This window comes from Muntiacus reevesi, chromosome 1, assembly GCF_963930625.1.
Source record: "Muntiacus reevesi chromosome 1, mMunRee1.1, whole genome shotgun sequence".
NCBI lineage: Eukaryota > Metazoa > Chordata > Mammalia > Artiodactyla > Cervidae > Muntiacus > Muntiacus reevesi.
In genome coordinates, this window is record NC_089249.1 from 201,204,199 (window position 1) to 201,225,563 (window position 21,365).

Below are 21,365 nucleotides of genomic sequence, written 5' to 3' on the forward strand. Positions count from 1 at the left end.
ACTGGAGTGGGTTGTCATTTCCTTCTCCAGGGAATCTTCCCAACTCAGGGATCGAACCCATGTCTCCTGCATTGGAAAGCAGACTCTTTACAACTGTGCTACTAGGTAAGCATATGGTCAATTACCCTTATATAAATAATCAGGCCAAGTTTATTAAAACCAGATGCATTTTGCAAACAAATTAGTTTTCATTTGGCTACATTTGGTAGACACGAGGGTAATTTTAGAGAGAAAAAGATTATGTTTCAGTGGATATTTCAGTGGATATTAGATTCTGGTTCTGTTGAGTTCTGTGAAAATGAAAAGTGAAAGTGTTAGTTGTTCAGTAGTGTCTGACTCTTTGCAACCCCACAGACTGTAAGCCCGCCAGGCTTCTCTGTCCATGGAATTATCCAGGCAAGAATACTGGAGTGGGTTGCCGTTTCCTTCTCCAGGGGATCTTCCCCTGGGTCAAACCTGGGTCTCCCACACTGTAGGCAGACTCTTTACTGACTGAGTCACCAACTGAGGTCTGTATTTACTGCCTAAGATTCATTTCCCAGATAATTCTTTGTTCTTATGTTACATTATTGTAAATTTTATTGAATTATTAAAAGAGCACTCTAAATTTGTTTCTGAACCTTATCAGAGCAGTCTGTCGTTGGGTGAAGAGAAAATGCCCCATGACCTGCAACCAGGAAATTATGCCTACTGGAAAAGGCATCAGTCAAAGGACTGTCTCCAAGCTAGATGAAAAGATCCTTATTAGGGACTCCTAACTAGCTCATGCACAGCAAAACTGAAGGGAATTGACTCTTGAATTAATATTTCCTATTTAAGAAGAATTTCTTCACTGGACTGATCTATGAGAAGGACTACTAACTGCAAATGACACCCACATCCAGGCAAGAAGAAGACGAAAACAGTGGTAGTCTGCTGACCCAAGAATCTAGACCAGATCTGTAAGACCCATCCTACTAATTCAGTTGAACTGTTAACCAAATGTTTGTCTACTGTCAAAATTGAAAGTTATTGTTTTATGTCTAACCATACTGTTGTCCCCGATGTTCAGGATAGAAGGAAAATTCTCTAGAGAAATTATCAGAGTATAACTACTCATGACATGTATCACTGCTTGCTGTAAGTCTACCGCTAAAAATACATGTACAATGATGGTGTGGCAACTTAGTATAATGGATAAAATGCATATCCTATAAAATGTTTCCCCATAATCAGACCTCTGAACTTGTTCACTGTGTTGGATTAGTTTTCCTCCAATGTAGAAAACTAGGAAGGTCCCTCTCTCTAAGTAGATAGATAGATAGATATAGAAGATATAGATATCTATGTAGATATGTATGTAAACAAAAAGGTCTAGCATTAAGGGACATGATGGATTCAGGGAGGCAGTAATCATCCTGGCATCTATTAGGGACCACTAATAGGGACAACTATTTTGATCTGTTGAAAGATTTGCAAACAAAAGGGTAAATGACCAAAAAATTGTTCACATATTGAGGTCTGGGGACGTCATTCTGGCTTACACATCATTTAAATTAAATTGGAACAGTCTATTCTGTGGCTTATTGAACATACATTGTACATCTCCTTTAACCATTAAGGAAAAAATACATTTAGAAGTGAAAATAGAGTAACTGTGGTTCAAGCATTCAAAACAGAGCTGGGTGGCCATTTGTGGACCTGGTTTCAGATTGGTTCCTATATTACTGAGAATTTGAATTTTCTGAACTAACCATATCAGACTCAAGGACACCATCAGCTGTTCTCAAAACAGTATCTCCTAGCAGCTGCCAACTCAACCTTATGAAATCTTCCTCTTACTTTAGGAATATTAGTGACAGATGAAACAACTCAAGCCATAGCCTCCCAGCAGAAGGCATTAAATTCTTTAGCCAGATTAATACTAGACAATAAAATTGCTTTAGATTAGATTTTATCAGAAAAAGGAAACATAAGTGTAGTAGCTAATAGAATCTGTTACGTATATGTTAATACCATTTCAGAAGTTAAGATCTACTTAGATAAAATTAGGAAATTCATTGCCTGGTGACAAGTCTCCCCAGTAGCACCAGGTTCAGGCTGGTTTTCAGGCTTATTCTTTGGAATTCCTTAGTGAGTGAGATCTGTTTACCAAGGTACATTTAAGTTTGGGTTGTCACTCCTCTTCCTGCTTCTAACTGGGTACCTGATTATAAAATGTACTGTAAGCGGTTGCACCAAAGGTGCAAGACTTGGATCTCAGAAATATTTCCTACTTGGTATGCAATGTTTCCATTTCCAATTGAGTCAGGACTATGCCCCCATTTCAACAGGAAATAGCCAGAATGGTCATCACTCTCTTCCCTCAAAGATTTGGCAGAAAGTTAAAACAGGAGTGAGGATTGAAGCTGTGTCTCCCTAAAATTGAATTTTCTTACCGAGTTTATGATTAATCTCTCTATCCAAAACTTGGTCTCCTTTCTTGTCCCCTCTGACACCAGCGCCGTGCTAACTAAACAGTAATCAACCAGAGTCAGATGACTAAAATTGCTGTTGTTGATATCATTAATGTACTAAAAGCTATTAGAGAGATCATCATTAATATACAAACTCAGTGCTCGCTTTGGCAGCACATATGCTAAAATTGGAATGATACAGAGAAGATTAGCATGGCCCCTGCGCAAGGATGACACGCAAATTTGTGAAGCATTCCATATTTTTCTGTAAAAACAAAACAAAAAACAAAAAAAAAAAACTCAGGTTGTTTCTCCAGGGCAAGATGAGCTAACAGACTGCAAGCCATGGACCACCTGGCCAGAGTATCATAAACCAGGGACATCCTAACTCTTGAAACTGAATCACACACCTGGTTTCGGGACTTAATGAAGCTCAAGTTCTTGATATCTCATCGCATAAAGAATTCAGTGAGTCACAAAAGTGATAGGTAAGAAATGGATTTATTTAGAGAGAAGAACACGCCACAGAAAGAAGGTGGGCCATCTCAGGCAAGAAGACCTTGAAATATGGCCTGGTTAGTTTTTATGGGCTGGGTAATTTAATAGGCAGGAGTATTCCAGTTATTTTGCGGAAGGGGTGGAGGTTTCCAGGAATTGGGCCACCGGCTTCTTTTGGGTCTTTGATGGTGAGTCTTGGAACTGTCCTGGCACCTATGGATGTGTCATTTAGCTGCTGATTTGTTACAACCAGTGTATACTGAGGATTAAGGTCTGGTGGAAATTGACTGGTCTACCATCTTGGACCCATTTGGTTCTAATAGTTTACGTTATCCTCCTGCAAGCATGCTAATTCGCTTCAGTCATGTCTGACTCTTTGAACCCCTATGGATGGTAGTCCACCAGACTCCTCTGTCCATGGGATTCTTCAGGCAAGAATACTGGAGTGGGTTGCTATGCCCTTCTCAGGGGATCTTCCCAACCCCAGGATTGAACCCATGTCTCTTAGTCTCCCGCATTGACAGGTGGGTTCTTTACCACTAGCACCACTTGGGAAGCCCCATGTTGTCCTCAGGAAATGCCATTCTTTCAAAGGCACCTTCTGGCCCCTTCTCTCCTGTTTCCAAACTGCGATGAAGAAATGTCACAGAAATGTCACAAGAAGATCAATTTCAGCCTGTTTGTTCATATCCCTTAAGAAAAACACCCTAACTCAGAGACGAACTTGAAGTAGATCTGGGGCTTATCTTCCTCTCCCTTGCTTGGAACACTGCGATAAACACTGTATTTTCCCTCACCAAAACCTGGTGTCAGTAGATTAGGTTTGCGGTGCCTCAGGCTGGGTGAGTTCAGTTTGGTAACACAACTGGTCAGCTAGCAGTGGAGACATCCCCGTCTTTGGGTGCCTGTGTGGCCATTCTTTGTAGCTGTGAGGGGCCTCTTGAGAGGCCTCATGTGCCACATATGATTGTGTGTGAAGACCAGGATTACCTGTGTTTTGGGGAAACACCTGTGATTCCATGTGGTTTTCTGTGACCTCATGTGACCCCGTGTGGCAGCCTGTGACCACATGGAGCCTCCTGTGACCTTGGGTGACCTCAGATTCAATCTTCCCAGAAGGAGAGATGTGCGATCTGGGGTTCTCAGCGAATATGGGCACTGTCCCTCCTAACAGCCACTTTTCCAGATCCTACTTAGACCCTTATCGCCCTTTCTCTTCTTTAGTTAAGAGGGCTTGATACCCAGAGGCTCTCAGTGTCTGCAAACTGAGGTCCTAGGGGGCGTTAGCGTCAGCGGGAATCGGCGCAGCAGCACGTGCGCCTACTAGGACAGGCGACCACAACCTCTCTGCCACCCAGAGTCTGCCCTGCCTTAAAAGCCAGGATCGCGCGGGTAGGGGTAAGAGTCGCGCATTGGCGAGGTGCGCGGCGTCACCACCCCGCGCGCGTCGCCAGCGCGCCCCTCTCCTGCCCGTTTCCCCAGAACGGCGAGTCCTGACGTTGGGCTGGGGTGGGGAGGGCCGGTCCGCTCTGCAGCCTGGCCCCTCCCCCGCCCGGGGCCTCGGCGGTTTCGACGCGGGGGTGAGCGCGCGGGGCGCCCGGACCCGGCCCGCGGCGGACCTGGCTGCGAGCGCCAGTGCAGAGCGCGCTCCCGGCCCTCCCCCTCCCGCCGAGACGCCGCAGCCGCGCGGGAAGGCGGGGCGCTGCGGAGCCGAGGGGCGGGGGCTAAAAATACCCGGCGGCGGCGGCGGCGGCGGCGGCGGCGGCGGCGCGGCGACTGCTGGGGCTGCGGGGCTGCGGGCCGGGGAGGCCGTGCGAGGCCGGGCTGGGTCCCGCTGACCGACATGCTGACCTTCTTCCTCGTGTCGGGGGGCTCCCTCTGGCTGTTCTCGGGTGAGTCCCCCCATCCCCGTCCTCGTCCGTGACCCCCATCCCCAGCACAATGTGGGATCTTGGTCCTGGGTTGGCTGAGCCCCCAGCCCCGGCTTCTGAGCCATCCTTTCAGGACCCCGCTGGATCGCCCAGGTTTCCCCCTTCCAAATTCTGGCGGGCTCCGGGCCGCGTTTGGGAAGCAGCTGTGTCAATAAAAATGAGGGACCTTGCTCACTGTGACCCCACAACAGCCTCGTCTTTGCGACCCCACAACTTCCCTCCAGTTCTCGTGGCCTCCCCCCACCCCCACCCCCAATATGGCGAGGACCATCCGCTGAGCAGACTAGGCCTGAGCCCAGTCGTCCCCCAAGACCAAGTCCAGGGACAGACAGTTTATCCTTGTTCATCTCCAGGGTCCAGAACTGGAGGGTGTTGGGCCCTGAGGTCCCACAGCAGGTCAAGGACATGACCCAGAATGACCTGGGGCATCCCAATCCTGGTTGAGAGGGTCTCCTCACGACCCCTCCCTGCCCACCTTTGACCCTCTGTAAAGCAGGGTTCACCTGGCTCCTCAGCTATGCCCAGGGCTTGTGTCCCCACTGTGCCAGCCCCCAGCCACTCCCCCTCACAGGAGTCAGCTTCTTACCTCTGCATCCTCTCAAGAAACTTTGAGGACCCCCCCCAAGTCCCTGCCCAACACCCTTCCTCCCCCACACAAAACCTGGGCTCTCACCCAGGATCCATTCATCCACCAGTTTTCCTGCCTGCCTCAGTCAATGCTCTCTGAGCTTTGATTTCCTCTAGGTTATGATACCACTAAAGGGTCTCCACCTACCCCCTTGTACAAATTCAGCCTGATAATGTATGTGCAGTGCTTGAACCTTACACTGGCTTTAAACTGACCTAGCCCAGAGCAAATGCTTTATGAAATGTTAGTTTTATTGTTATTTTACATTCAAACAGCAGTATCAGAGGAAGTAGTAAGGTTCTTTCTGAGCAGAAGGGGAGGAAGTCGACCCTTTTGAAATTCTTAACTGAAACTTTGCCTGTTATTTAATATTCACAGCAAATCCTAGGAGGTCGGTGGTGCTGGTTTTTTTTTTCTTTTTTTTTTTTAAGTGAGGTTCAGAATTGAGGTTAATTGACTTGCCAATGTCACACGGATAATATCTGAAAGATTAGGGTTTGATCTGAAGTTTTAATTGATCCATCATTGCTAAGTGCTTCGTGGCATCAGACTTGAACTGGAGGGTTGGTGGGCGTCCCCTTCCATCATTACCCTGTGTCAGGCCACAGGGGCAGCTCCCCTGAGCTGGGGAGAGAGTGAGGCCTCCCTAATCCCCTCAGCTCCCTAAGCTCCTTCTGTCTGCCGGGTCTGAGGACAAGCCGGACAGGGCCCTCTGGGTCTGATGTGTGTATCCAGCAGACAGGGTTGGAGCTAGAGCTAGGGTTAGGAACAGAGGGCCAGAGGTATCAAAATAGCGATGATGATAGTAACAGCCCCTACTTACTGCACGGATGATGCTCTCAGAGCCCTTTCCTTGTGCGAAGACCCCGTCGCGCTACCCTTAGGCGACCCCATCCCCACCACCACCACCAACAACAACCCCCTGGCCATAGGTCCAAGGGTAGCTCTCTGGAGCCTTGGTCTTCTGTGGCTACAGGGAGGTGCCTGAGAACTGCAGGAGTCATCAGCAGCCTCTGAGAAAAAAAATCCTTTCGGTGCAAGATGCTCATCTGAAAGTGGGATTCAGCCAACCCTAACTCAAACTGGCCTTCAGTCCTGCTTTGGTGCGGAATGTTTTGCAAAGCGATCAGGTGCCGCCTAGAGTGGGGAAACCGCCTCACTGAAGGGCTTTTGAGGGTCCTTGGAGTGGTCAAGTAGGGAGGCTCTTGGTACAGGGGGGCAGCTGCTTCCCTAGAGGCCAGATTTCTCAATGCGTACAGGAAATTTCTCAAAAGATGCCACAGTTGGTGTAAGGGTGAAACACTGAGGCTGCTGTGTGGCGCCTACTCCAGCCACACGTCATGGCATTCCCAGATCATTCTACCTTCCTTGGGACTCTGCCTGGACCCAGCCTTTCTCTGAGGGCAGGGAGAACACCTGGGCTAACACTGACTACACATTCTGATCCCATGACAGCTGCCAGAATCCTCTGGCTCAGCTGGGGCTAGGAGAGGCCTCCCCAAAGTGATAGTACTCTTTGTAGAGTTATGTGCCATTTACCACCCAGTCTGGCCCTACAGAGACACGGGGAGAGCCTCCTGGAGGAGATACTGCCTGTCTGGGGGAAGCAACCATGTGCTCTGAGCCTTGGGAGAGCAACGGCTATACTGAGGCCAACCCAGATCCCACCTGTGTGTTGAGTAATAAAGAAGGAAACAAAATAGGCCCCGGTGTGGTGAGTCAGATGCCCTGACCTAGGAAAACATGGTCTCAGTGCTGTGAGCACTCAGAGGACTTTGAGAACAATGGATTGGCACTTCTGCCTGCCAAATGGCACCCTTGTACACAGTAGAAAGAGGCTCACCTCTTGGTGGATGAACTTCTAGGCTGACGCAACCCTGTGTCCTTCTACAGGATCCAGTCTGCACAACCATATACCCGACCATCGGTGACGTCTGAGTGGGCTTCTGCAGCATACAGGGGTGTTTGTCAGAGGCAGGTAGGCCAAACCCCAGGTAGAGAAAGTCAGGTCAGCAAAGATGTGCAGGAAGGACTGTGGTGGGAGATGGGTCTTTTAGGGTCTTTTGCTTGAGTATTGTGGGTTGTCAGAGGGGATGGAGTCTGGATGGGAGGGGATTCTAGAGAAGACGGTTTTATTTCTGGGGGAGAGAAGCCCTTGATTTACCTGCAGTGGCCAGGCTGAGCCAGCAGGAGGAGAGTGGGGGCTGGGAGAGCAGTGGGAGGCTGTTGAGATATGGGTGAGAAAAAGTCTGGCCAAAGATGGTCCAGTTGAGGCTAGGTTCCAGGAAGAGGAGTGGTGGCAGAGACTGGTGTGGCAGCAATCTGGCTATGGGTGTCCAGGGCAGGTGCAGACTTGCACAGCCTAGCTCAGTTCAGCCCAATCAGATTCTTCCTCCATCTCTGCTCCCATTAGGGTAGAGGACTGGTGTGAGATCTCGGGCCATCCCAGGGGGCCCAGGAAGGCAGCCAGGAATTGCACAGACAGTGGACTCCGGGAAGGACATCTGAGGGCACACTTCACAAAAGAAGGCCTGGATTTGCATATGGCGCACCTCTGTGTGGGAGAATTCTGACCTTATTGCCCTCTCTTGCTCCCGAGCCCATGGTGGGGCAGGGGGGTACTCCCCACAAGCGCACGCTAACACCAGGGGGCAGTAGAACCCAGCCGCTCTGCTTCCTGGATGGTTTTCTGTCCGTTGAGATTATAAGGGCTCTTGGGTTGACCTTCAGAAGGCCAAACCTGGCTCAGCTACAGCCCCAGATGGGATCCAGGGCTGTCCCCTACACATAGCATCCAGGATAAGTGAGCATGAGGCTCTGATTTTTTACAAGAAGAGGCTGAAGTTGCAGGCGTTTGTATAACAGAAGCTGCAGTGTGTAATTAGCCAGTGCCTGGCACATAGTAGGCACTCAAAACATTCATTGAATGAAGTACTGTTGGGGAGGAGCGGTGTTTTCATCGCAGAAGTGTTGTTGCAAACGTGCTGACTTGACTGCTGTTTTCTTGAACGTATATCGTGTGTCCAGCACCATGTTCTACAGTCTGCAAGCTATCATTTAATTTCACCCATGACACTGTGGTGCTGTTAGCCCCCTTTAACAGATGCAGCATCAAGACACAAAGAGGTTCAATGGTGAAGCCACCCCTGAGAGCTGTGAGTCAGACCACATTCTCAGACTCCAGGCCACAGAAGGACCTGGAGGATTGGAAAGAACCCAGGCCCCTCCAGCAGGCTGGTCGGTGGGCACAGACAAGGGAGCAGTCCTTGGATGGGGAGTGTTTAAGAAGACAGGCGTAAAGAGCAAAGAGCAGGGGCTGGTACATAGGAAAGGGCTAACTAAATGTTAGCTAAAGTTATAACACCTTGAGCTAAGCCTTCCTCAAAGGAGATACAGGACTCTGACATGCCAAAAGGGAGCAGGGAAAGAACAGACATTCCAGGCAGAAGGACCCATGAGAGAAAAGACTGAGAAGACAGTTGAATGAAAGCTTGGCACAATCTCTACTCAGCCAATGTGGTCTCCGGGGCTGGGCTCTGCAGGCCTAGGAGGCCAGGCCAAAGAGGCTTTATTCTGTGTGGTAGCTGTATCAAGGGCATATGGCCAAAACTGAGCATGTGGATGGCCAAGGTGAACGGTCCCTGCACCCTTCAAGCCACACGCATCTCCCGGGGGCACAGGTTCCACTAAACTATAGTCTTTGGCCTCTTCTACTGTGATCTCCTGAAGACAGAGCCAGGGCCAGTACACAGTGTGTGTGTCAGTGTTGATTGCATAAGTGAATGATGAGAAAAATTCCCTGAGAATAATTTATCTTAATAATGATGTGCTTTATAATCTTTTGTCTCACCACAAGTCCACTGACTGACCGCAGACCTTGAATGTGCTCCTACTGGGTGCCAGGCTCTCTGCCTAGCTGGGGGATGTCGTCAATACGGGGAAAGTCCTAGGGGGAAGTAGGTATGAACCCCTTGCAGCCAGAGCCATAGCAGCCTTCATTGGAGAGCTCAGAACAGAAGGAGGTGCTCCAGAATTGCGTTCACGAATGAGTGAATAACTGCACTTGTAGCTGCAGGGTGACGGGCTTTGTGGAAGGTAGTCTTCTCTGAGGACAAGATTCCATCATTTCCTTAGAGCTCCACGTTTCCAGTCTCCCAGTAGGCTGGGAACTCACTCTGGCCAAGCAGAGCTGAAAGGAGGCCCCAGCCCCGGTCCTCAGCTCACTGGAGGATCTCGTCTGATGGCCCCATGCCCTGTGTTGGCCTGGTCAGAGTCCCCACCAACCACTCATTGAGCCTTAGGAGGGGAAGCACTGTGACTGAGGTACTGTTTTGGGCCTTTGGGGTTGGCCTTCAGGTTAGGCCCAGAGGTGGTGCCACATAATTGCTCAGTTGCTCTGGGATCCCGTGGTTGGTGTGGTCATTCTCTGACCTAGCTACTTGGTGTGGTTTCCTGATTCATGTGAGGCTTGGGGTCCGTGACGAGCAGAAGTAGGAAGATGGAAAACGGGCTGGGACAAATGTGAGCCAAGCCGAGCTGTCTGTTCAGAAGTTCAATCTGTAATCTAAGACCCTGAAAGATTTTAGATCCCAAGAAGTCCCATCTGTGCCTGTTCACCAGCTCTTCCTGGAGATACTCTCCTCTCCCGACAGCTACTCCAGGGAGTAGGGGTGCTTGGGGGTGGCCATGGAGAGTTGGGGGTGGCTGGTTTCTGATTCATCATCTGCTCATTCAGGCCTGCATTCCAAGGTAACTGCCACCTGGGGCTTTAGAGCAGGAAGCCAGGCCAGGATGGTGCCAATGAGGTAACAGTCGGCATCTGTTACCAGATCCTGGGGTAAGCAAACCTGGGCTGGTATCTCTCAGAGCTGGGAATAGCTCTAGTGACTATAGCTCTTGGAGGAATGGAGAGAGAGGACAGGCTGGCCCAGGCTGAATGGGCAGCTCTGGGATAGTGCCCACCAATCAACACCAGGAACCCTGACCCACTCTCTGTACCACCACAGTTTGGCCTACCAGCACAGAAGGTGGCTACCAGGATTAGCCCTTGGTAGCCCTGTTTTTCCCACTAGTGTATTTTCATTGTTTGAGTTGATTTTTGTTTTCTCTAGATTGTTCTCATGGCCAAGAATCCCCAGTGGGGTTCCTCCTGACCACTAACCCTTCCCCCAGCCTTGGCTATAAACCATTCTGGAGACTGACTGCGGGATCCTGTCACATAGACAGGAGGGCTGTGGGGAAGGGGGAGGGGGCAGTAAGGTCAGCCAGAGGTTGGACAGCATGGCCAGCTGGAGCCACACAGCAGAGACAGTCAGAGATGGAGATAGAACGGTAGTCAGAGCTGGGGCAGAGAACGCAGCAAGATGGAATGTGGGCCAGCCAGTGCGACTGGAGAGTAAGGTTGGCCTGAGGGTAGATGGTGAGGTCCTAGAGGTCAGTAAGAGGAAAGCAGGTGTCCATGTGGAGAAGGGGGCCTCCGGGAGAACCTATCCAGGCCTACCATGACCCCTTGACTGTGGAAGGGGTGGTGCTTCTGGCCATTCTTCTGCATGAAGCCATCTTTACCCCAGGATGCTGGAGAACGTACCTTCCAGCAGGTGTGTTGGGTGTGCTCCTCTGGGGGACACCACTGACTCACCTGTATTCAGCCCCCACTCAGCCTGCAGGCTGCCTCCTCCTCAGCCTGGCTCTGCCTGGAGTGGTGCAGAGAAAGGGAAGGCGGCTTTCCCTTGGCCCAGTGGGCTGTTGGGATGTTTGGGGATGTGTGTCCCCGATCCCCTTGCCACAGCTCAGACGGCAGGGAAGGCTGTGACCTATGAAGCCCCCTTTTCCATCTGGATTGAAGTTTCGTTTCTCTGCCTCCCCTACTTCCTGCTTCTCACCAGTGGTGCAGCCCCATGAACTCTCTCAGGGTTTCTTGGGCATGCTTTGTGATCCCAGCACAGCATGGATGGTCATCAGAGATGGGCGTTTTCTCTGGGTTAAGAGGCAGACAAGGCCTGTTTCCCTTGGGTTGCAGGATACCTGTGGAACATCCACAAACCCTCCTCTTGGTTCAGAATCAGCACCGAGGTGGTTTTGTCCTAGATTTTCTCTCAGGCTAAATGATCATATGTGTGTTTGAGATCTTGCTGTGTCATTGTCACCTGTTGATGGGAGTCTGTTTAGCATCCATGCTGCATAGCTTCCAAGCATCCATGCTGCATAGCTTCCAAGCATCCATGCTGCATAACCTGTCCACACAGGTTAGCCTCTCTTGTGTGTCTGGTCTCTAGGTGGGTGCCTAGGGTGTGCACTGTTTTGTACCTGGTTTATTCACTTCAGTGTCATCCACTGCAGAGGAAATCTGCAACCACACATTGCAAACAATGTGGAAGCTGAAGGCAGTACTGTGAGTTTTTCAAGTTAAATGACTATCCTTTATTCTGAGATGATGTTCTTCCATCTGTCTTGTAATAAAATATGTTGGGAATCTGGTTGGGGTTTTGTTATTGATACATTCCTTTAAAAATATGTAGATAGATACAGATATTTGTGCCATGATTAATGGACAGCTCCTGGTGACCCTAGGGTGTCAAACAAGCAGCTCTGAAAGTCTGAACAAGGCTGAAGTCTGACCTTGTGGAGCTCTGTGGGAGATGGAGTCCCAGCTCTGGAGTGTGATTGTGCAGGTTGGGCTCTGGGTTACGACCCCACCCACAGCCCACGGGTGCTTGTGGCAGCAGGCAGGGGTACCCGAGACCCCCGTTCCTAAATGTCTTCTCTGTGCACTGCAAGGGCTCTTGTTTACTGTCACATATTTCTTCCCATTTCTTTCTCCACATTTCACATCAACTCCATGAGAATTACCGAAGTTCCAAATACCTAAAAGTTGCTTCCTGAGGCCCAGTTATGATTATTTCTGAGAAGGACATAACAGCCAGAGCCTCAGAATGGGCCGATCCTGTTTCTTGGCCCCGCCTTCCCCGACGTGACGCAGTGATTTTCTAAGCAGCCACAGGGGCCGTCAGCTGCCTCTGGAGAGCTGGGGGATTCAGTGAGAATCCAGGTGATGACTCCTCAGTGGGTCAGCGTGAACAACGTCTGTCAGCCTCCCTGGGCCAGCCAGGACCTGGTTTAGCTTTGGTCTGAAAGAGATTTTTGTTTTCTGGTGAGAACAGTCCCAGTCTGGCCAAGTGCCGGAGGCAGCGGTAGGAATACAAACCCTTTCATGTGACAGACCCGAGTATAGAGGTGCAGGCCTGCCAGCAGCAGGCCCTCCCCTGCCACGGCTCCTCCGGAGGCAGTGATTTGCATAGTCCCCCATTCATCCTGGCCTTGAAAAGGAGGCCTGAGTTCTCAGTCCTCCCTGACCGGCGGTGGGCTGGCTGCCTTAACTCTGTGGACGCCACCACCTCTCCCCAGCCAGCAACAGGTCTTGGTGACTAGAGGGCAGTGGAAGGCAGAGGCCTCTGCATGGCCCTGAGTCACTCCGGAGGGGATGATTCAGGAGGTGGCAGGGTCCCACTGACCAGCACAGACTTTCTGCTGAACTGAGCGAGATTCAGATTTGTTTCTCCTTGTGCTGTTCTCAAGAGGAACTTGGTCAAAGAATGAGGAAGCCAGAAGATTAAGCTGTTTATCAGAGTCCCAGAAAACTTTAACCAAAAGCAGAACTCCCTTTTCTCTGCTCATTGTCATTCCTGTGAAATAAACCATGACCCGGAAAGGGTGGGTATAGGCGCCTTGTTGACTCCTGGCCGTGGTAGTGGTGCCTCTGGCTGGGATCTGGAGGCATGGCTTGCCTGGGACACTCTGACATCCTCAAACCCCGCGGTGCTAGGTCAGGTGAGCTGGTGGGCACCATCAGCCTGTGGCTGATGTACAAAGCACGGGGTGATGTATAGCTCAGATCATAGTCTTTTTCCCTCAGCAGCCACGTGCCGTCTTCTCAACCTCAGTGCTTCCTTCCCAGGAGTCCCTGCACATTACAGGCCTCTTTCTGGGACTCTGTTGCCTTCTCAGAACTCTCCTTCCCACCTTGCTCCTGATCTCTTGCTCCCTGTCCCTGACTGAGGATGTGTTTTAGGTTCTGTCTTGTGACTCCCACCCCAAGCAGGATGTCTCCAAGTTGCTCCTGAGTAACAAGTGGGCAAGCGAGTCCATTGCTCTCTTGCTCCCCTCACCTCAGTGACCCCAACCACCTCTTAACAGGACCCTCAACCCGCCTACAAGGAACTTCCCCGTAGCTGAAGGGAGTCGCATCCTGTCCCACCTGTAACCCTGGCCACCGGCGGTTGAGCTCTGAGAGCAGGACAGCATGGCCCTGCCAGGAGCAGCCCACGTTTTCTTTCTGAGCTTGAACCTGTAGGGTTTGCCGTGTGTCCTCACTTGGGACCAGTGACGAAATGGATCACTGCTCCCAAGGCCAGGGCTCTGGTAGCCCTAACCTGGACGGGCGGGGCAGGGCGGGGAAAGGATCATGTTGCAGCCACGAGACTTGGCTCCCTGCGTGGTGGGGCCTGGCCAGGGTGTATCCTCTGCCTGTGTAGCGCTCATGGCCCTTGCCATTTTCCCTGTCTGCTGCCCCAGGAATTGGTGTGGAAGGAAGGACAGCGAGGCCTGAGGCTCACGCACCCTGTCAGTCCTAGTCATTGTCCCCTGGAAATACTGCTGAAGGGAACATTGCCATTGTCTTAACTTCTGCTGCTCCTTCTCATTCTGAGAATTTTTGTCCAGTCTGATTCCTGGTAAGGACAACTTTTATCTCAGAGCTTGTAAAAGACACTGTGTTTCTCTTTGCTCCTCTGCGCTCAAGGCTATTTGTATTTTTAAGTGTCTGATTAAGTATTGTTGAGCCTGGCTTCCCGGTGTGACTGTCAGGAATGCGGGCCCATGTTCCCTGACCAGGGCTTAGGGTGAGTGAGATTCCTGAGAGGTACTGGGCTGAGGATGGGGAGCAGAAGGTGATATGGGCCACCTCCAAGTGAACTGCTGAAGGGAAGCCTGTCTAAGACGGGTTCAGGCTATTGAGACAGGGGCCTTGCGCAGCAGTTGGGCACAGCCAGCCTTTAATTAGGCCTTTCTACGTCAGGAGTCTGAGTTAAACCTTCAGAACTACACTCAGGCTCCTCAGGGAGGTTCGGCAGGTGAGCTACTCTGTAACCCAGCAACCCTGAATCCTGGGCCTGTCTCTCGTGGGGGAACGTGCAGTGGGCCTCACCTAGCAATTCCCAGCTCGGGGAGGCCCTCTGCCCCGCGTCTGCCCCAATCCTCTGTGGTCCTGTGAGTCTAATTAAAGCCCAGGAGGAAGGTGGCCCCTCTCTCAGCACAGAGCTCAGATGCCTGTGTGGACGGGGAGGGTGCCGGGCTGAGGGAGAGTTATTGTGTCTTCCTCTCAACAGACCAGGCCACCCAGGTGGGATGGTGAGGTTTGTGCTTCTCTTGACCTGGTGCCTGGGTCACGTGCTTTGTGGGGCAACATTGCTGGGCTGGGACTCCCCGCCTCTGGCACCCTGTGTGGTTTTCTGTCAGCCAGGACCTGGGTTACATCCACTGAATTTTCTGCCCCAGAAGCTACCCTGAGAAGCATTGAAGGAGGCTTTCACCTTAAAGATTTCTCTGAAAATGTGCCTAGATAAGTAAGAGTCCCGCCTGGAAAGAAGAGAAAAGGGCTTTGGGCTGCTGAGGGTGGGTCCTCAGGCATTTGTGCATTTTCGAGCTCCCTCCAGGTGGGGTTGCCAGAGGCTGGGGCCTGGGAGCCCAAACAGGCTTGTGCCAGGTTCCAGGTAAGGGCTGCTGAGGCAGGAAGCTCTCCAAACAGCCCGCCCCCAACGGTGGGGCTAGCAGGGGAAGCCGAATCAGCTCCAGGGAAGGTGTTGCAAGGCCCGCAGGCTCTAGAGTTTCCAGGCAGGCTGAGCGCAGAGCTCTCAAGAGGGAGCTCAGAGTGCTGTGCCGCGACCTGAGGAGGTGGACGGTGCTGGGAAGGCCCTGTTCTGGAAGATTCGGAAGAGTGTGAGTGGGGCTTGAGGGTGGTGCGGTGGGTCCTCTGGGCCAGACCTGCCTTTTACTCTCCAGCAGTGGCCCCTGTGTGCCTGCTCTGTGCCCTGTCACATCCTGTCTCTGGAAGGAAGAGTGAAGAAAGGCTGTAGCTGATCCCCACCCCCACTCCTTCTCCGGTGAAGAAAACTTGCAGGATTGAGGCCCTGCACATCCTGGGACCTCACTGTCCCAGGCTGCCTGCCAGAGGTGTTGAGGGAGTTTTGGGGCTAAGCTTTGGTTTCAGCGGGCCAAGGTGTGGATTCTGGCTCCAGGGTGGCCACCTCCCCGCCCTCCGCCGCCCCACCTCCCCCACCAGCAAAGTGGGAAAGCATCTCAGGGCAGGCCTTGAGAAGGGGCTGGTGTGCTGCTGTGCTGGGGGAAGCTCAACCATTATCTTTTACCTGCCGATACTGGTATTTGGTCTGGAGTGTCCTCACTGCCCAGAACGTCTCTAAGCAAACGTTTTTTCTGGGACTGTGCCTAATCTCTTTCCTCTCCCCGAAGTAGACTGAGTGTGACCTGGTGGGGGTAGAGGCAGCCTCTGGAAGGAGCTGGAGGAGATTCCTGGGCAATGGTGCAGGCTTCCCTCTGCCAGATCTGGCATCCCCTCCCCCACTTCCACTGTTTCCCACCACCCCCACCGCTCATGCTGCCTGCAGGTCCCCAGCCCACGGCTGAGGGCCTGGCCACAGATAGATGTGTAAGAAGACTTTGTCCTTAAGCAACCCTTCTGACAAACCACTCTCTAGAACTGAAGACAGGGTGGAGGTGGGGAGAAGCAGAGGGGTATAATCTGAGGCTCTTTGCAACCTGGAAGAGTAGGGGTTAAGGCTGGGTTGCTTGCCTCTGAGCTGATCTGAGCCAGTGCTCCCCTGCGTGCAGATTGGAGGTGGGGAGCAGCGGGGGCCTTGAGGGGCCATCAGCTCCCCATAGCACTGTTCTGCACCCCGTCCCCTACCAGACCCACTGCCACAGCTGCCGGGGAGCCTCTGCCACCACTCCTAGAGCTCCCACCATCAGCTGGCTTCTCAGAGCAGGCATTTGTTGCCATCAGCTGTCCCCAGGAGGACAGACTTGGGGCAGGGCCTTCACCACTTTTGGGTTTTGATCAAGATGTGGTCAGTGCTCCCCAAGCCCCACATACCCTTTATAAAGGGAGACTGGTACTGGTGGGACCAGCTCACTGCCTCCCCAGTGCCAGGAGCCTGCTGGAAAGGTAGGGTGTGAAGGCATGTCATTCTGCAGGTTGTCTTCGAGCCCTTTTAGCTGGCAGAGACAGAGTAATTGCTTGAGCTAACTTCTGTCTATTGAATATTTTCCTTTCGGTGCACCTGGCGCTATATTCTTTGTCCACAAGATTTTTTGAGATGAGGCACAGGGATTAAGTGACTTGTCTGAGGTCATACAGCTATCAGTATGAGTCAGGACTTGAACCCAGTCAATCCAGCACCAGAAGTCTCCTATGGGCCTTTTCCCTGGCTTGTTTGCAGGAGCTCTGGACCCTGGGAGTTTAATTCTATTTCAGAGCCCTTCACTGGTAGTTAAGGAGGTGCTTTAATGATCTGCTGGCTTGCCTTGTGCGCCCCCATTTCTGAAGCCCTCAGAGGTTTGCACAAACCCATTGCACGGACCTCCTCCCCCCCCCCCGCCACCTCCAAGCAGATACAGAGGGAAGCCAATGTGTTTCTAAGGGGAAGGAAGAATCTGAGGATCATGGAGGGTCTCAGTACCAGGGTACTGACTTCGAAGTTTTGTCCTCAGGTAGGAGGGAGCCAGGTAAAGTTTTTGAGCAGTGGTCACTATTTGGTCATGGTTGTGTATCAGGAACGTAACTCTGGTGTCAGTGTAAACACTGCACAGAGTAGGGTGACCTGTGGGGAGACTGGTGTGGGAGTCTGGACTGCACTCGGTGATGGCTGGACCAGATCAGGCCGGGGGAGGGGGAGGGGTAGCAGGGTGGAAAGGAGTGGTCAGATTTGGGAGATGTTTAGGAAGTAGTCCTGACAGAACCATCTTGCCTGATCATGGAAGTCTAGAGTGCTGGGGTGGGATTAGGAAGCTGGACCAGCAGAGGGCTCTTGGAGTGGAGCCATGGGTTTTGGGGCCATCTGCACTGGAAATGGGCCCCGGGGCTCTGCCTCTACCACCTTGAAGTCAGAGTACTTCCGACCAGGGTCGCCTTCCTCCTGCTCTTTCTCTTTCCTGGGTTTTAACAGCTGTGCCTGTCACTCCCCACCATCCATGGGGGTGTGGAGGGGCCTGGTGCCACCACTTGGTATTCTGAACTGGAGAAGGAGGCATAGGATATGCTGAAGGAGAGGAGGCTAGTTGATGCTGAGGGCTGAGAACCCTTGCCAGGTGAATATTTACAAACACAGCTGCTCTCTTGGCAACACCAGCACCACAGCTGATTCCCTTAGCTGCTGTCCCCCTCCCCCAAGGCCCCCTACCCACGCCCAATGCTGCTGCAACCACGGAAGCCTCCAGGGGACAGAGAATGAGGCACCAATGGCTCAGACCCCAGGGACCACCAAGCCCTACACCAGCTTGACAGAGAAGGAGCAGAAGTCAGAAGAGGCCAAGGCCATGTTAAGTAATGAGATGAGACCAGACTCCCAGGCCCCGCCTCAAGCCAAAAGCCGGGTGACACAGGCTGGCTCTGAGGTCCGTGTCCTTAGAGGACCTGAGTTTGCAGCTCTCCCCTCTGGTGGGTCCCGATCTGAAGCATTCTCAGGGCATGTGAAAGCACCCCTGACTGTCTGAGGTCGGTGAGCCTGCAGGAATGACACCCTCTGGTCGCTACCCAGCCAGGAAGGGCACAGGCCCAGCCTTCGCACGGTAGGACCTGCAGTCACTTGAGTTGCCTCCTTAGGGTGGGCCCCTGAGTAGGAGCTTGGGGAGAAGTGGGTGGCCAAGCCCTTTTCCCACCACTCTCCAGTGTTCCAGGCAAGTGGGCCTCCTGGAAGGGAACCCAGCCGTGGGAAAACGGCAAGTTCATAATGTGAGGCCAAGAGGGAGCCCACCTATAGTGTGTGCATGGTGAAGTGCAAGTGACTGGCCTGGCTGACTTGTCCCCTGCTTACAGGCTCTGGTAGTTATGTGCTGCCCTCTACCGACCTCCCCGACCTGGGCTTGGACTCTTCTGACCAGGTCTGAAGCTGGTTTTCTGTGGGTTTGCATGCTAAGTCACTTCAGTTGTGTCTGACTGTTTGTGACTCTATGGACTTCAACCTATCAGGCTCCTCTGTCCATAGGATTCTCCAGGCAAGAATACTGGAGTGGGTTGCCATGCCCTCTTCCAGGGGATCTTCCTAACCCAGGGATTGAAGCCATATCTCTTACATCTGCCTGCATTGGCAGGTGGATTCTTTACTGCCAATGCCTCCTGGGAAGTCGTTTCTGTGGGTTTAGCACTGTCGCAAAGGAGAGTATGAGTTGTGGGTGTGGATGGTACAGTGTAGGCAAGAGTTGGGCTGGCAGTGCAACACAAGGCAGTGGTTTGAGAAGCTGTAGTCATCTGGGGCTCAGGTCCTGGCTCCCCTGCTCGCTTACTGCACCTGTGAATGGCAGGTAACTTCTTCGGTGGAGTCTCTGTGTCTCCACCTCATAAAGAGTCGAGGACCGAGCGGTGCAGTGTAGAGGCATGGACTCCCCGGTGTACTAACATTTCAGGGACTTTACACAGGTTCTATTCTTCCCTCTCCTGGGGTCTGTGGTGCTTTGGTGATGGCTGAAAGCTCCGCACATCCGGGAAACCAGCCTCAGACTTGTGGCCCTGAACCTCGTACAAGAGTTCATGGGCCCCAGACTTCATTTCCTGGGTATAATATTTAGTTTGCTAAGTGCTCCGTGGTCTCCCTCAGCTCTAGCCTTTGCATATTTGCTTCCCTCTGCTTGGGACACCTTTCCTCTTTATTCTTCAGTCTCGGCATCAGTGCTACTTCCTGTAGGAAGTCTGCCCTGACTCTCTGGACCTGAGTTGGGCATCTTTTCTGGTGCCCTGTGTCTGATCACAGCCCAAACTGCCCTCACAGCACTGCCCATTCCCTTTTGGATCTCCCTGATGAGACTGCGGGCAGGCCCACATCTGGCTTGGCCCTGTGCCCAGCACTGAACTAGATCAGAGTGGGGCCATATGAGGGTCTGCTAGGTGAGTGGGTGGGTAGATGGGTAAGTGGATGGATGGCTTAGTCATTCTTTTCTGTGCTCTGTGACAGCCCCAGCATTGCAACCAGTGCCCACGTTTGGCTGCAGCCTGGGGCCTGCAAGGAGCTGCCAAGGGCCAGGGACTGGTGGTGGTAAGGCATGCGTGTGTATGTTAGTGGCTTAGTCATGTCCGACTCTCTGCAACACTGTAGACCGTAGCCCACCAGGCCCCTCCGTCCATGGTATTCTCCAGGCAAGAACATTGGAGCTAGTAAGGCATACTTCCAGGGTTTTCTCTGAAACTTTTGGGACTGCATAGTTGAGCCCCAGGGCTGGGCAGGGACTTCTTGAGCCTTGGCTTCCCAGCCTATGGAGTCAGTTGAGTCTGCTGTAGGAAACATCGTTCAGCTCTCAGAGCTCACCCAAGGAGCTAGTGGACATATCTAGATTTTCCACTATGTAGTGAGTCATTTTTTATCTGATGGGCCTGGTTGTAACTTAGTCTCTTCTTTGCAGCTTAAGGAAGTAAATCTCCCAAGAAAGCCAACTGGCCTCCTGCCCAGGGTCCTCCCCAGAGCAATTTTCCTTAGTGGATTTACCTTGTTCCATAGCCTGTCCTCTGCTTTGCTGATGCAGAACCTTAATTTCACCAGTTTGCCAGCAGTCATTTGTTCCTGTGGGGTGGCCCCCAAAATTGATCCAACTCAAGCAGGCTGCTGGTAAAACTGGATTTCTGGCTCAGGGACTCAGTGAGGATGCTATGGCTAGGTGGGGGCTCGCTTCTCTCACCCAGACCCTGTGGGTGGTTGATGAGTGTAACCTGGGATCACATAGCCTGCCGTGCCATCCGTAGAGCATAAACCCCTGTGGGCCCCCATACCTGGTTTTGGACACCTGTGTCCAGTGTATTTCAGCCTGGGCTGAACAGCCTCCTTGTTCTGACAAGCATACTGCTAGCCATCTCTTTAGTCCCATCATGCCTCTAGCTACACCACACCCAGGATGAGGAGCTTTACATGCCTGAGTGATACTGTCCCCATTTTAAAGATGGGGAAGGAGAGGTTCAGAGAAGTGAGGTGTGCTCAACCTAGCATAGCTCACAAGTGAAGGAGAAGGGACTTGAACTCTGGAGCTTCACCTGCTTCCTCTGCAGTGACTTTGCACAGCATTGACCTCATCTTTGGTATGGTGATGTTACAGTTCAGCACAGATGCCATTTATTGGAGTTTCAGCAGCTCTCTCCTCTCCTAGGGGTCAAGCATTTGCTATTTGGCTCATATCCTGTGGCTGCAGAGTAGCTATTGCTGGCCTTTCTCATTCTTTCCCAAGAAGGGAAACAACAGTCATGCACCCCAGAGACGGGGCTGAAGGGCCAGTGCATGGTAGCCCAGAGCCCATGCAGCCCTCACTGGGCTGGCAGACCCTTAGGTGTCATAGAGCACTCCTAGCTTTGGGCCGTCCAGGTGGGCAGTGACACCAGGAAGACCCCTGTGGAGGTAGAGCGTCCAACACCTGGCCCACCCTCGCTGCCTTCCTCAGGCCTGGGCAGAGTGCAGACCCCTGAGCCCAGCTAGCCGTGTGTGTGTCTTGCCAGCACTACTTCACTTAGCAGCTAACAGGAGGACCTGGTAGCACTTGGGGGCTTCCCTTTTTGAACCAAATTAAGCCACCAGCACTTGTCACAGAAAAGCCTCCACTGGCCACCCT

The 21,365-nt window shown here is 52.2% G+C and overlaps 1 protein-coding gene and 1 non-coding gene across 4 annotated transcripts in view; both read left to right on the forward strand.

The window, feature by feature from the left end:
* Nucleotides 1-2,593: 2,593 nt before the first annotated feature.
* On the forward strand, nt 2,594-2,700 carry LOC136156611 (U6 spliceosomal RNA). Its single transcript, XR_010661105.1, has one exon. It is a non-coding gene; the product is annotated as a U6 spliceosomal RNA (small nuclear RNA).
* Nucleotides 2,701-4,611: 1,911 nt separating this feature from the next.
* ACSL6 (acyl-CoA synthetase long chain family member 6) overlaps nt 4,612-21,365 on the forward strand; it is a 65,735-nt gene continuing 48,981 nt past the window's right edge. For all 3 annotated transcript variants that reach the window (XM_065918155.1, XM_065918152.1, XM_065918154.1), the window contains exon 1: nt 4,612-4,825. In XM_065918155.1, coding sequence (XP_065774227.1) covers nt 4,777-4,825 — 49 coding nt within the window. In that variant the 5' untranslated portion in view covers nt 4,612-4,776. The remainder of the gene's footprint in view (nt 4,826-21,365) is intronic.